The 15,074-nt window shown below is 45.1% G+C and overlaps 1 protein-coding gene across 2 annotated transcripts in view; it reads right to left on the reverse strand.

Annotated features, from left to right (window-relative positions):
• Positions 1-15,074, reverse strand: part of scn1laa (sodium channel, voltage-gated, type I-like, alpha) — a 70,473-nt gene that overhangs the window by 25,421 nt on the left and 29,978 nt on the right. For both annotated transcript variants that reach the window (XM_067444566.1, XM_067444565.1), the window contains 6 exons: positions 14,596-14,958; positions 9,530-9,656; positions 8,827-9,068; positions 7,621-7,797; positions 5,104-5,460; positions 3,775-4,209 (listed from right to left, as the gene is read on the reverse strand). In XM_067444566.1, the coding sequence (XP_067300667.1) occupies positions 3,775-4,209; positions 5,104-5,460; positions 7,621-7,797; positions 8,827-9,068; positions 9,530-9,656; positions 14,596-14,958 (1,701 nt within the window). The remainder of the gene's footprint in view (positions 1-3,774; positions 4,210-5,103; positions 5,461-7,620; positions 7,798-8,826; positions 9,069-9,529; positions 9,657-14,595; positions 14,959-15,074) is intronic.

The raw sequence follows: 15,074 nt of genomic DNA on the forward strand, positions 1-15,074 counted from the left end.
GGTCGGAATCTCCATCGGAGAGCCTTCCAGGAGAGATATCAGGTCCGAAAACCATACTCGGGTCGGCCAGTTCGGAGCCACTAGAAGTACCTGGGCCCCGTCCCGGCGTACCCTCTCCAGAACTCCTGGAAGCAAGACAATCGGGGGGAAGGCGTACAGAGGCAGCCTCGGCCACTCCTGTACCATGGCATCCAGCCCCAGCGGGGCTGGATGGGTCAGAGAAAACCACTGCGGGCAGTGGGAATTCTCCGCCGAAGCAAATAGGTCTATTTCCGCTTTCCCATAAACCTTCCATAGGAGCTCCACCACCTCTGGGTGGAGTCTCCATTCCCCGGGCCTCGGCCCCTGTCTCGACAGGCTGTCTGCTTCCTGATTTAGGACCCCGGGGATATATACTGCCCTGATTGACAGCAATTTCCCCTGGGCCCACAGGAGGATCCGATGTGCCAATTTGTCCAAAGGACGGGACCTCAGACCCCCCTGGTGATTTATGTAGGCGACCACCGACGTGTTGTCTGTCCTGACTAACACATGGTGGCCCCTGAGGTCGGGCAGGAACTGTTTCAATGCAAGAAACACTGCGAGCATCTCTAGCCGATTTATGTGCCAGTGCCGCTGATGTTCCTGCCATAGACCCTGGGACGAGCGACCACTCATGGTCGCCCCCCAGCCCGTGAGAGAGGCGTCTGTCGTTAGCGTTACGCGACGAACATGAGCCCCCAACACGGGACCCTGAGATAAAAACCCCGGGTTTTTCCACATGACCAGAGCACGTAGGCATCGCCGCGTGACTTTGATCGTGCGGAGCGGATTTCCCCTCGGGGAGAACCCTTTCGTTTTGAGCCACCACTGCAGTGGCCTCATGTACAGTAGGCCAAAAGGTATCACGTTGGACGCTGCTGCCATGAGACCTAACAGTTTCTGGAACTGTTTCACAGTGACGGCCCGGCCTAGCTTCTGTTCTTTGACGGCTGCCAGGACCGATGCTATGCGTGTTGGCGATAATTGCGCCCGCATAATTACCGAATCCCAGTTCACACCTAGAAAAGTGGTTCTCTGAGCTGGAGAAAGCACACTCTTCTTGGCGTTCAGCCTCAACCCCAGCTTCGACATGTGGGCGAGAACAGCATCTCGATGCTGAACCGCCATCTGCTCTGTATTCGCTAGAATCAGCCAGTCGTCGATATAGTTCAGTATGGGGATGCCCTGCAGACGCAGCGGCGCCAGAGCTGCATCCACACACTTGGTGAACGTGCGGGGTGACAGTGCTAGACCGAAGGGAAGTACACGATATTGGTATGCCTCTCCCCCGAAGGCAAACCTCAGGAACTTCCTGTGATGTGGAAGGATGGAGACATGAAAATACGCATCTTTGAGGTCTATGGTGACAAACCAATCCTCCGATTTGACCTGCGCTACAATCTGTCTGAGTGTAAGCATCTTGAATTTGAGCTTGGCCACCGTGCGATTCAATAGCCGCAGATCTAATATCGGGCGTAAGCCCCCATCCTTCTTCGGCACGATGAAGTAACGGCTGTAAAAGCCAGACTCCCTGCTGGGAGGGGGAACCCTCTCTATAGCCCCTTTTTGCAGGAGTGTCTCTACTTCCTGTGCCATTACCAGAGCCTGCTCCGGGCCCATCTCTGTAGGTAGGACACCGCAGAAAGGAGGTGGCCGACTTCTGAACTGAATGGCGTACCCCTTTTCTATTATCTGCCGGACCCAATGAGATATATTTGATAGACGTTCCCACTCTTCTAGAAAATCTACTAAGGGAACCAGCCTCTCGAGGCTGGCCTCTGGTGTATTTTGAGCAACAAGCACAGTGCCCTGAAGCGGCGGACCGGCAGGGAACGACTGACTTGACTGCTCGGGGGCCCCCCGAAGGGGGTGCGGACCACCCTCGGGTGGCCCGCGGAGACCGACTGCGCCCCGGCATTGCGGCGGGGTTGGCAGCGTGGCCCCCCGAGGGTGCCGTAGGGAAGCGGGTACCGTTGGCAGGGGTAAACACCGCTTCCCTACGGGGGGAACCACCCTCAGCGTCCTGGCGCTTCTGGCGTCAGGAACGCTTCGACGAGGCCTTCTTGGCGATCAGGACTGTCCGCAGATCAGCCCTGCCCCTCGAAGGCCTCGCCTGAGAGCGCCGCCCCTCGTCCCCGCGCTGAGGGGGAGCTCGAGCGGCGACGCTCTGCTTTTGTTGCGCCCTGTGAGCGGAGCTCGTACTCGGCTTAGGCTGCCTGATGTCAGCGGCAGCCCCAGGGACCTGGACCCGGAGAGGGAGAAACTGCTTTAGCGCCGCAGCTTGCTTCTTTGACTCCTGGAACCTCTCGGTGACAGTGTGTACTGCGTCACCGAAGAGGCCACCAGGAGACAGCGGCGCGTCGAGCAGGAAGCTTTTCTCCCTCTCCTTGATTTCAGTGGGGTTGAGCCATAAATGCCTCTCCGTAGCCACCAATCTAAGTCCCTGAGCAGGTCAGCCTGATAAGCCTGCATTATAGCCATAGTATGCAGGCATGCAGCAGCCTGACCTGCCGCCGAGTACGCTTTGCCCACCAGCGCCGACGTTGTTTTTAATGGTCTGGTGGGCAAAGTCGGGGCCTTCATGGACGATGCCGAGGAAGGCGAGAGATGGCTCGCGAGCGTCTCTTCTACCTTTGGCATCGCCCCATAACCGTAGTGCTTCAGCCCCATGATGTTGCTGTAGACCGAAGTCTGAGGGCTGAACACACGGTATGATGCCGGTCTCCTCCATGACTTTGCCACCTCGGTGTCTCGCAGGGGACTGAAGTGGCGAATCTTCAGTCGCGATGCTCTCAACGTCCACCTCCTCGGAGCTGGATAGTTGGAGCACCGGCGACTCTCTCGGGGGGGAAGAAACCGCAATGCGTGCTTCCAAGCCCCGAGAAGAGCCGCTGGATGGAGCAGGTGAGGGCAGAGATAAGGCAGCGCCCGTCTCAAACCCCTCTGCAACATCCAATTGTGAACCCCACGACTGCAGCCTCCGCTCTGCCTCGGCAGCAGCGGGACCAGAGCCGCGGGGAACACGAGCCGAGGCACCCTCCTCGAAGAGTGCCCGGCGGGAGCGCAGCGTTCTCAGTGGCATACGCTCACAGTGCTCGCAAGCAGCCCCCTCGAGGGCTGCCTGGGCATGCTGCGCTCCCAAGCAGGCAACACAAAGAGAGTGTGTATCCCCACTCGTGATGTAGCGTGGGCAGGGATGTACACACCTCTTGAACTGACTGCTTTCACTCGCCATTTCTCTATCTATTTATTTTCTCTTTTTTGTAAATATATAGGAATATTTAACAAAGGGTGGAAAAACTCTTTCAAATAGACAGACAAAAACACCAAATAGACAGACAGGTTCACACAGATCGCTTGCTGAAGGCTCAGAAGCTGGTTCCTGTTTGTTTTCACAGACGTTTTATAGCTTCCGGTCGATGACGTCATCACGCCGACGATCGATCTTTTTTCCGATGGAATGGTTCTACAGGCGCTTCACGACGCATTAACGCAGAGGCGTTCTCACAGCGTTTCGACGCAGCTCGAGTTCCCCGAAAGGGAATCTAACTTATCCCCAACTTTTAAACAGAAGTGTATATAAGTGCCATTTTGGATTTTGTTCAAGTGACTGTGCTCAAATCTCTATTCAATCACATTAGGGAGGGATTAGATTGAAAGAAATACAAAAATAGACACATGCTTTCAATCTGCACTAAAATCTTTAAATCCATCTCCCTGAGGTATTGAACTTCAAAAGAACTTCATCCTTACCTCTTTCTCTTCGTCCAGGTCTGAGGAAAGACTGCTGAAATCGTCAGTATTGAGGCACTCAAAATCCGACTCCTCTTCAGCAATCGGAACGCTGACGCTCAAGCTGGAGTTGCTGATATATTTATCAATGTCACTATCCACATCCGTTCCTCCAGTGCATTTAACCAGCTCTAGTGTGGTGTGGTTGGAGTTATCATTTATCCCTTTGCATTTTGTTGTGACCATGTTCATATCTAGAGCTTTCTTTTTCTGTTTCCTCCTCTTTATACAGCCGCTCCGGAAGAAACTCTGCAGGCAGGCCTTAATTAAAGCAAAGCCTCTCTTGATTCGACCAACCGCTATCTGCAGGTTGTTCTTTTCCACCTCATCGTCATTGGCCGTGAGATTTTCAGCACTGAAGGAACTGAGCAGCAGAGCGAGGAATAGGTTCAGAAGCTAAAGGAAAGGCAAAATTAGGAAGAAACCAACTACAGATCCAGAATAACTTCACACACTTCAGGGGCCTCATTTATAAAAATGCATGTACAATTAGATTGGATTTGAAACACCAGGGATTGGTCACAATTTAAATGAGGTGTCTTTAACTACTCTGTGCTTACTGCTTACATAAAAAAGGTACAATGTACTTATTGTGTTGAGGTTGAATTGCAAAAGACTTTTGCTGTTATTGAGGTAGGATAAGGGTAAGGTTAGGGACAGTATTGGTGGTGTAGGTGGTCAACAGTTGTCAACAATTTAAGATTGAACATTGGTCTGGGGAGTCTGCTCTGTATTTTCTACTGCACAAGAGGTGTGATCAACGAGCATTATTTGAATAACTCTAGTCTGTACACAATTGGATAGTCCTTCGACGAATTAAACCACAAGCGCTGTGATCAACAGGAAACGACCCATCCTTCTCTATCCGTCATTGTGTTAAACCTGCAAATAGCGTGCCAGGTGTATAAGCCAGTCTGTGATTGGTTCCCGCAAAAGTGTAACAGAAGCAGTAGAAATAAATGTACTAGTTGCCGGGCGAAATCAAATGGCCGGCAGATCAGGCTGGGTTTACCCAGTCTAGGTCAACAGTGCAATTATACAAATTAAGTTTTAAGTTGTTTCTACAATAATTTGGAGAGGAACTGTGAAATTATAAAAATGTATTAAAAACTCTGATGCTAATCACGATTAATTACAGAATAAATGAGCAATTAAATAGTTTTTTTTTTTTATCCATTGATAGCACTTAAAACAATATATCAAGATCACATTTAGGATCTATTTAAGCACATCTTTATAAATGAGGCCCCAGGTTTTTTATGCTAATTAACTGAGGTTAACAATACATACCACCAGATTCCCGATCACCATGACCATCATGAACACAGTTAAGCACAAAGGCTGTCCCGCCACTTGCATGCAGTCCCACATGGTCTCGATCCACTCCCCACACAACACCCTGAAGACGATCAGGAACGAGTGGAAGAAATCGCTCATGTGCCAGCGAGGAAGCGTGCAATCATCAGAAATCTTACACACACAATCACGGTAGCTCTTCCCGAACAGCTGCATTCCCACCACAGCGAAGATGAAGACGATGATGGCTAGCACAAGCGTCAGGTTGCTCAAGGCGCCCAGTGAGTTGCCAATGATCTTGATAAGCATGTTCAGAGTCGGCCAGGACTTAGCTAGTTTGAAGACCCTCAGCTATGACAATAAGTGGCAAAGAAAATTTGTATGAAAAAACAACAATTATCAGTATTGGTTGATATGATAAATTCTACTATTGTACCCTCATCTAATGCGGATTTAAAGATAATCATCAAAAACACATTTATTATTTAATAACTCTTAAATGTAATATTGTAATATTGTATGTAAATTGTTTTATAAATTATTTAAAATGTCTTATGCTCACCTAATCTGCATGTATTTGATCAAAAATACAACAAAACGAAGGCAGCATTACATATATTACCTTTAAAACAACCTTCGGATTAAAGGGGTCATGACATTACATTTTATTTTATTTTAATATGTTCTTTGAGGTTCACTATACTGTTAATTTGCTCAAATATTATAGATATTATATAAAATATATGTGTGTGTGTGTGTGTGTGTGTGTGTGTGTGTGTGTGTGTGTGTGTGTGTGTGTGTGTGTGTGTGTGTGTGTGTGTGTGTGTGTGTGTGTGTGTGTGTGTGTGTGTGTGTGTGTGTGAGCCTGTTTATGTGGTTTATGAGGACACACATTTGCATAACTACATGGGTATTACACTGGTATTACACTTTAAATGTGGTTTATGAGGACATATCAAATGTCCTCATAATTCAAATGGCCATAAAAACATACTAAATGATGATTTTTTGAGAAAGTAAAAATGCAGAATGTTTCCTGTGATGGGTAGGTTTAGGGGCAGGGGCAGTGTAAGGGGATAGAAAATACGGTTTGTACAGTATAAAAACCATTACGCCTATGGAGAGTCCCTGTAAACCACATAGACCAACATGTGTGTGTGTGTGTGTGTGTGTGTGTGTGTGTGTGTGTGTGTGTGTGTGTGTGTGTGTGTGTGTGTGTGTGTGTGTGTGTGTGTGTGTGTGTGTAGGTGTGTGTGTGTGTGTGTGTGTGTGTGTGTGTAAAAACAATAATTTTGAACCTCTAAAATGATCAGTTTTCAAGGCTCCTTTCACGCTTGTCAGTAAAGGGTCACTGGTATGACTGTTACAAAACAAAATGCTCCAAAAAACAGCTTTTTAAACTGGAAACGTCAAAGTGAATGTTCTTTCACTCTTAAATTTGTGCTGTTGTCAAAAGCTGTATACTGTATCCAGTGTAGACAGCATCACTGATTATAATGGGTTCTTTTGATTTTGATGCAATCCTTACATACAGTGTAGGCAAATGTCAGCCGTTAAGTGACTGAATGGCAGAGGGCAGTGGGCAGGGCCTATGGTGCAATGATGTAAAACTATTCATCAATGCTTTGCTCTGGAGGCAGTCATATCCACCGCAGAAAGCACCAACAGTGGCACGTGAGCATCAGAACTGGACCACAGAGCAATGGAAGAAGGTGGCCTGGTCTGATGAATCACGTTTTCTTTCACATCTCGTGGATGGCCGGGTGTGTGTGCATTGCTTATCTGAGGAACACATGGCACCAGGATGCACTATGGGAAGAAGGCTAGCTGGTGGAGGCAGTGTGATGCTTTGGGCAATGTTCTGCTGGGAAACCTTGGGTCCTGCCATCCATGCGGATGTTACTTTGACACATACCACCTACCTAAGCATTGTTGCAGACCATGTACAACCTTACATGGAAATGGTTTTCCCTGGTGGCTGTGGTTCTTCCAGTAGGATAATGCTCCTGCCACAAAGCAAAAACGGTTCAGGAATGGTTTGAGGAGCATAACGAGTTTGAGGTGTTGACTTGGCCTCCAAATTCCCCAGATCTCAATCCAATTGAGCATCTGTGGGATGAGCTGAACAAACAAGTCCGATCCATGGAGGCTCTACCTCACAACTTACAGGACTTAAATGATCTGCTGCTAACATCTTGGTGCCAGATATCACAGCACACCTTCAGGGACTAGTGGAGTCCATGCCTTGACGGATCAGTGCTGTTTTGGCAGCAAAATTGGAACCAACACAATATTAGGACATAGTGGTCATAATGTTATGCCTGGTCAGTGTATAATGAGAAAGATGTTTTAAGATATGAAATTTTAATGGTAAAAAGACCTCTTATATGTCAAAAGATCAAGGCAAATTTGGCTTCTCATGTCATGACCCCTTTAATAGCGCACCCTATGCTGCCTTTATATGCCGTCTAGTTCATTGGGTTGTAATGCATAACAGCAGGATACTCTTACCAGTCGAAATGGCCTAAGGAAACCGATTCCAGACACTACGTTTTGCAAACAAAGTTCCAGAAGACTCAGCGTGACTATGATGCTGTCGAAGATATTCCAGCCTTCCTGAAAATAAGTGTATGGGTCCAAGGCAATTATCTTGAATATCATTTCTGCAGTAAAGATGCCTATGAAAACCTGTAGGGAAGGAGACAAAACACTTCACAATAATGCTCCATTTGTTAACATTAGTTAACTTAATTACTTCTAAGCCTGGTTTCACAGAGAGGGTTAAAATTAAGCCAGAATTAGAACATTCAACTAGGACATTTAAGTAGCTTTTATAAATGTGCTTAAGAAAAAAAACATTAGTGGTGTGCATCTTGACACAAAACAATAGCAATGACATATTTTAAGATATATCAGTGCAAGTCGCTCTTCAGTGAAACATGCATTTTAGTCTATGACGCGTTGCTAGGTTATTCAAAACAAAGGCCCATTTCACAGAATAATTGGAGTTGTCATCTTCACCTCTACAGCCGGTGGAAAATAATCCAATGGGACTTATTCATGGATGATCTGATGTATTGAAGATGTATTATCCCCAAATCTTACATATTGTGCATTCAAGCCTTGGGGGCTAATTTATTACTTCAATGAAAAATATTTCTAAATCTTTTATTAATCTTACTTAATGTTAATTTCAACATGTCTTAATACAGTATTAAAATCAAAAGTTGTGTCTGTTAATAATATTTAATGGACCTGAGCAACCATGAACTAACACTGAATAGCTGTTTTTAATACACAGATATCAAATTAATACTGTAACAAATGCATTGCATATTTTTAGTTAGGTTTAGTTAATAAACTAGTGGGACCTTATTGTAAAATGTTACTACACTTTTTTTTAAATTGAACAACATATTTAAGTATTAAGTATTTTACAAAACCAATAATAAAATAATCATTACATATGTGGATTAACTGATTACTTTGAAATAAACATTTTTAAGAAAACATCACACTAAATAAAGTGACTTATATTATTAGAAGTCAAAATACTATTTTAACACCTTTTTTAACTTATAAATAGAGTCTACTAAATCAATTTAGTCCACCGTAAATCCACACTCCTCCATTTCACAGGTAATCGATAACACTTTCTAGAACAACAAAACAAGTTTTGTAGCATTTCATTTAAAATGCTGACATAAATGTTCTTACCACGTTGCCAGTTGAAAGTATTAAAGGATAGGAATTGTGGGGAATGGGGTAACACTCCATGGCCATGAATACTGTGTTTATCACGATGCAAATGGTGATAAACAGATCTGCAAAGGGGTCCATCACAACCATGTGGACGATCTTCTTTATCCTCAGCCATGTGGGATTGCAATCCCAGATCAGATAATTCTCTGCAAACTCATACCACCACTCCACACACTTCTGTTTCAGGACATCCATCACTGCCGTGTTAAATAATAAATGAAGACGACAATCAGAATTCAGCATCATTTGGACAAACCGAACAAAACTAATGCTAAAGCAAATAAGCACTTAATCAAAAGAATAGGAAATCCATATTATTTTCCTTTAAATAAAAGACAATGAAAACTGAGGCTGTCAAACTTCGACAAAGGACATTTATATGCACCTTTAACTTTCAGGCTATTCCTCACACAAAGCTATTTGAGCTTGACAACCTCAGTCACTGTACTATAAAGATAAGATTGGTAAAGATACTTTTTTAAAATTCAACTTTTGTGAACAAGGCATGATTAAAGTACTGCAGTTTTGGAATAACATGGGGTCTGAGTAAATGATGACAATCGTTATCTTTTTCTTAAAAAGTACAGGCAAACAAATTAAACTAATATGCCTCACATTCAATTTTTTGTAATTGTGTTCAGCATTTAGGGTTCCTTACGGTCAGGAGGGTTGTTGCTGATACTTGCTACACTCAAAGCTCTCTGTCGCGCTGACTGGTTATGTAGAAAACCCACTGAAAGGCACCGTGAATCACATCGACGTCGGTATTCTTCCTCTGTGTCAAACTGTAAAGAGACCCAGTCATCAGCAGATGCATAAACAAATGTTACAGTGTTTGTAAAGCAGCATAATGTTTGACATGCATCAATCATCTCGGTTAACTTCTAAGACAAAGTAGCTATTCAAATGTATTCAGGGATACTGTAAAACATCCCAGGTTGATATTTGACAAGATATGTTATGATTCAAAAAAACAATAACAACACAAATTTGAATTTATCTTGTTCCCTATATCGAGGGAACTTCGCAGATCTTCCCTCGAAGATCTTCGAAGATCATGGGGCTCACAGCTGGACTTGTCAGCGGAGATTGAGACTGCTGAGGCACTTTCTTAATCTTCCTCTGATAGTTCAGAGGTTCTCCCACCTCGTGTGGAAGCCCGCGAAGCGGCTTCTTCCCCGGGGTGGAGAATCCGATGTTGATCCTCTCCGGGTCCGAGGATCTGGATGAGATCAACATCGAGGCGGGTGGAGCCGAATATATGTCGCCACCGCATCCACCCGCCCAAGAGGAGCTTATAGAGGTGCTGACTCGAGCCATGGCCAAGTTAAATATCGATTGGCCACAAGAGAGACAGGAAGTCCAGCCATCAAGCAGGCTGGACGATCGGTTTCTCTCGCGCTGGGCTCAGTCACCTCGCCGGGGTTTGCCTTTCTTTCCAGATCTGCACAATGAGTTGTGCAGGTCCTGGAAGACGCCATATTCTGCGTATTTCCAACCAGCAGCAACGTCCAACGTCATTCCGTTCGGCCTGCTACATATGAGGGCCCTACAGTGGTGGCTGAAAACCAAAGGGTTTTCCCCCAGAGGGAACCCATTCCGTATGATCAGAGTCACGCGCAAATGCCTTCGGGCTCTAGGTATATGGACGAACGTTTGGTTTCTGTCCCAAGGGCCAGTGCTGGGAGCATCATTTTGCCAGAAAACTGTTTCAACAGATGCCTCCCTCACTGGTTGGGGCGCGGTCATGGAAGGCCGCTTTGCGTGGGGTCCTTGGGAGGACCGTCATTCGACCTGGCACATAAATTGCCTGGAAATGATGGCGGTCTACAGAGCTTTCAGGAGTTTCTTCCCGGAACTTCGCGGACACCACATTCTGGTCCGTACAGACAATATTGCAGTCGTGGCGTACATAAAACGCCAGGGGGGGTTGAGATCGCGCCCACTATGCAAACTGGCATTCTTCGCTGGTCGCAAGAGAAACTGTTATCCCTCAGGGCAATGTATATCCCGGGGATACAGACATACTGTCGAGGCAGGGGCTGAGGCCTGGGGAATGGCGGCTCCTACGAGGTGGTGAAGTCGATTTGCAAGAGGCTCGGCCCAGTGGAAGTGGATCTGTTCGCGTCTCGAGAGACGTCCCACTGTCCACTGTGGTTCTCCCTCACGCATCCAGCCCCGCTGGGGTTGGACGCCATGGTACAGACATGGCCGAGGCTGCGTCTCTACGCATTTCCCCCTATCGCTCTGCTCCCAGGGGTCCTGAAGAGAGTTCGGCAACAAGGAGTCAGTCTCCTTCTGGTGGCTCCTCGTTGGCCGACTCGAGTATGGTTCTCGGACATAATAGCTCTGCTGGTGGATCACCCGTGGCAGGTCCCTCTGAGGAGGGACCTCCTATCGCAGGCAGGGGGCACAATATTTCACCCCCGCCCCGAAATATGGAACCTCTGGGTCCAGGTACCTAGAGGAGGGATTAACAGCAGACATTATAGAGACCCTACTTAGCTCTAGGGCCCCGTCTACTAGGAGATTGTACAGCCTCAAGTGGAATGTCTTTGTCACTTGGTGTAGAGAACGTGAGGTGGACCCAATTAACTGCCCAGTGGCTTCAGTGTTGGAGTTCCTCCAAAATCGTTTCCCTGCAGGGCTTACCCCGTCCACACTTAAAGTGTTTGTGGCAGCTATTGGAGCTTTCCACGCTCCATTAGGTGATGGGCCTTTGGGTAGGCACCATTTGGTTGTACGTTTCCTCCGTGGGGCACGGCGAATGAGGCCTGTAGTCCATACCAGAGTTCCTACATGGGATCTGGCAGTGGTTCTCAAAGGTCTGGCTGAGGCCCCCTTCGAACCACTGGATTCAGCGGAACCCAAGAATCTGACGCTTAAAGTGGCGTTCCTCCTAGCCATCACTTCTCTTAAAAGAGCGGGGGCTCTTCAAGCCTTGGCCATTACGCCAACCTGCTTGGAGTTTGCCCCGGGAGGAGTAAAAGCCATACTGCACCCTAGACCAGGCTATGTGCCTAAGGTCCCGTCCAGTGTGGTCAGGTCCTTGGTTTTTCAGGCGTTTCATCCCCCGCCCCACGCGACGGCGGAAGAAGGGAGACTGTTCCTCGTGCCTGGTTCGGGCCTTGAGGATTCATCTGGAAAGGTCAGCTCAGTGGAGGAAATCAGACCAGCTGTTAGTGTGTTTTGGCCCACCCAAGAAAGGGTTACCTGCATCAACCCCTTCTATTAGTAATTAGTAATGGATTGTGCAGGCTATAGCTTTGGCATATCAGGTGCACAATCTGCCTTCACCTATTGCCTTGAGAGCCCATTCTACCAGGGGCATGGCCTCCTTGGTGGCCCTTCTCTCCGGAGTCCCTATGCAGGACATCTGTGAAGCGGCCGGTTGGGCTACTCAGCACACGTTCATAAGGTTTTACAGCTTACACCTCCCTGCCACACGGCGGCAGGGTACTCCAGTCCTAATTGTGCCTGGTCTCCAGTTTCACAACAGGGCAGGCGTATCCTTGATGTTGCCTAGTGGGCACTCGTTCCCCAAATTTGTCGTTTCGATGCAGTGCGAAGTTCCCTTGATATAGGGAACGTCTTGGGTTATGTATATAACCCTTATTCCCTGAGAGGGAACGAGCACTGCGTCTTGTCGCCACATTGCGATAATTGACGCTACAATGCGCCGGGCTCCCCTTTATAGCTTCCGGGTATGCCGTCATATCTACGTCATGACATAGGACCAATCAGGATTGGACTAGTTTCATTCATACTTCAGATGCGTTGATGCCTAGGGAGCATCCCCAAATTCGTCGTTTCGACGCAGTGCTCGTTCCCTCTCAGGGAACAAGGGTTATATACATAATCCGAGACGTTCTCAAGGATAAACTTATAAACTGTTTTATATATATAGTTTATTGTACTAAGTTTGAATTGGAAGAAAGAAAAAAAAAGCTTTTTTTCTACTTGTTGAGCATCTTTTTCTGCCTTGTAAGCACTGCAATTTCATTCTGGACATTTAAAATACCTTAAGAATGCCTTAGTTTGTGCTAAATGGCACTACTATATAACTTAGTACATATTTTTTATGACATTATTATCGAAGCTTGTAACTGCCACAGAAAAAACAAAAAAGTGACTTATCTCACAATTCTGACATTTTGAAATCACAAAATCACTATTTAGACTTTTTTTTCATAATGTTGATATTTTTTCTTGCCATTGTGACTTTTTCCTTACAATTTTGACTTTGTTCTTGCAATTTTAAAAAAATGTCAACGCAATTGTGCATTATAAGATACAATTATGTGGGTGAAAATACGTTTTTAATACTTCGCAATTATGAGTATAACATGCAATTGTGCATATATATAATTCGGAATATATAACAAAATCAAGAGATTATATCACGCAATTATAAGAAAAAAATTCCTAATTTTGAGATAAAAAGTAACAAATAACAAAAAAAAAAATGTTAAGTGGCAGAAACAAGCTTCCATAAATTATTTATATTTATACACTACAATAAAATAAAATAAAAATTATATATATATATATATATATATATATATATATATATATATATATATATATATATATATATATATATATATATATATATATATATATATTTGACATTATGTGGAATAAAAGACTTTAAATACATGCTTCAACATGCTGGAAATAATGTGTATTTTGCTTTTTTATACAGGTAATTGATGAATTAATTGATTTTGCAGGATTACAAAAATCTACGTAAAAGTATCTCAGTAGATTTCCGTAGAATCAGAATGTGAATGATTAAAAAAGTTCTGAACATCCCGGACAAATATTTTGCAAAATTTGATTGTGCAGCATTTTTTGTTTTACCATATTTAAAGGGACAGTTCACCCAAAAATGAAAATGTGATGTTTATCTGCTTACCCTCAGTGCATCCAAGACGACACATTGATGTCTTAAGACACAAACCGATCGGTTTCTGTGAGAAACCGAACAGCATTTATGTTATTTTTTTTAACCTCATATCAGACGAATCTCATCTAGTGTTCCCATCCACTATTACTTCCGTCTGATAAGGTCAAACTGGCGCGTTTATATATATATATATATATATTCCTCATTAGTGCCTGTGCAGATTGGCCGAATGAGGCATAATATATATCTATGATTGCACCAGTTTGACCTTACCAGACAGAAGTTATGACAGATGGGAACACTAGATGAGATTCGTCTGATATGAGATAAAAAATAACATAAATACTGTTATGTTTCTCACAGAAACCAATCGGTTCGTGTCTTAAGACATCAATGTGTCGTCAGGAGCAGCAGGGTTTTTGTGCATGTTGTCTCAGCATGTTTTTTTTTTACTCTCAGAGTTGTTACCCATTCACATGATTATATGACTGGCAGACTACAACAGTTGGAATTAAAAAATCATCATGTGTTCTACTGAAGAAACAAACACACCTACATCTTGGATGCACTGTGGGTAAGAAGATAAACATCACATTTTCATTTTTGGGTGAACTAACCCTTTAAATCTATCTGGCAGAATTCTGCAGATTATCACCCAAAATCAGCACAAAAAAAAAGAGTACATAGATAGCATTATAACAAAAATGTGCAATTTAAAACCAAGCATTACAAGCATGAAAAGAAATCCACACAACAGCACACACAGCAGGTCACAGGCCATGCAAAGTCCGTGCGCTGTTAGTTCTTTCCCTTACACAACTTTCATCAAACGTGGCTCTTTTTTTGGCCACTTCTGGCGTCAGGATTCCAGGGGAGTTTGGTGATGAAGCTCCGCCGGACACCGTCACCATGCCATTGCCGTCGACCACATACCGCGCTTTTCCGTTAGACGGCAACAGTATGCGCGGCGTCAGACTGCTTTTGCTAAGAGTGCTGTGAAGACGCTCGGATCGAGGGGGTAGAAACAGAGAGCCTCTCCGGCTGCCCGTTTCCTCAAACATGCTTTGCTCGTCGTCGGCGTAGTTGTTTTCAGAATGCACACGTCCGCGGAAGCTGAAGACGCTACCTTTGCTGCCCCGACGTGGGGAGAGGATTGAGCCCTGAAAGCTCAGGGGGGACTGAGGAGACAAACAAGCTTTACACACACACTGACAAACAAATCAAGGAGGAATTGACCCCTCACTAAACTCCACTATACACATTTTACATGCCAATTCAACTTATTTGAATAGAC

This window comes from Pseudorasbora parva, chromosome 5 (genome assembly GCF_024679245.1).
Source record: "Pseudorasbora parva isolate DD20220531a chromosome 5, ASM2467924v1, whole genome shotgun sequence".
In the NCBI taxonomy this organism is placed as follows: Eukaryota; Metazoa; Chordata; class Actinopteri; order Cypriniformes; family Gobionidae; genus Pseudorasbora; species Pseudorasbora parva.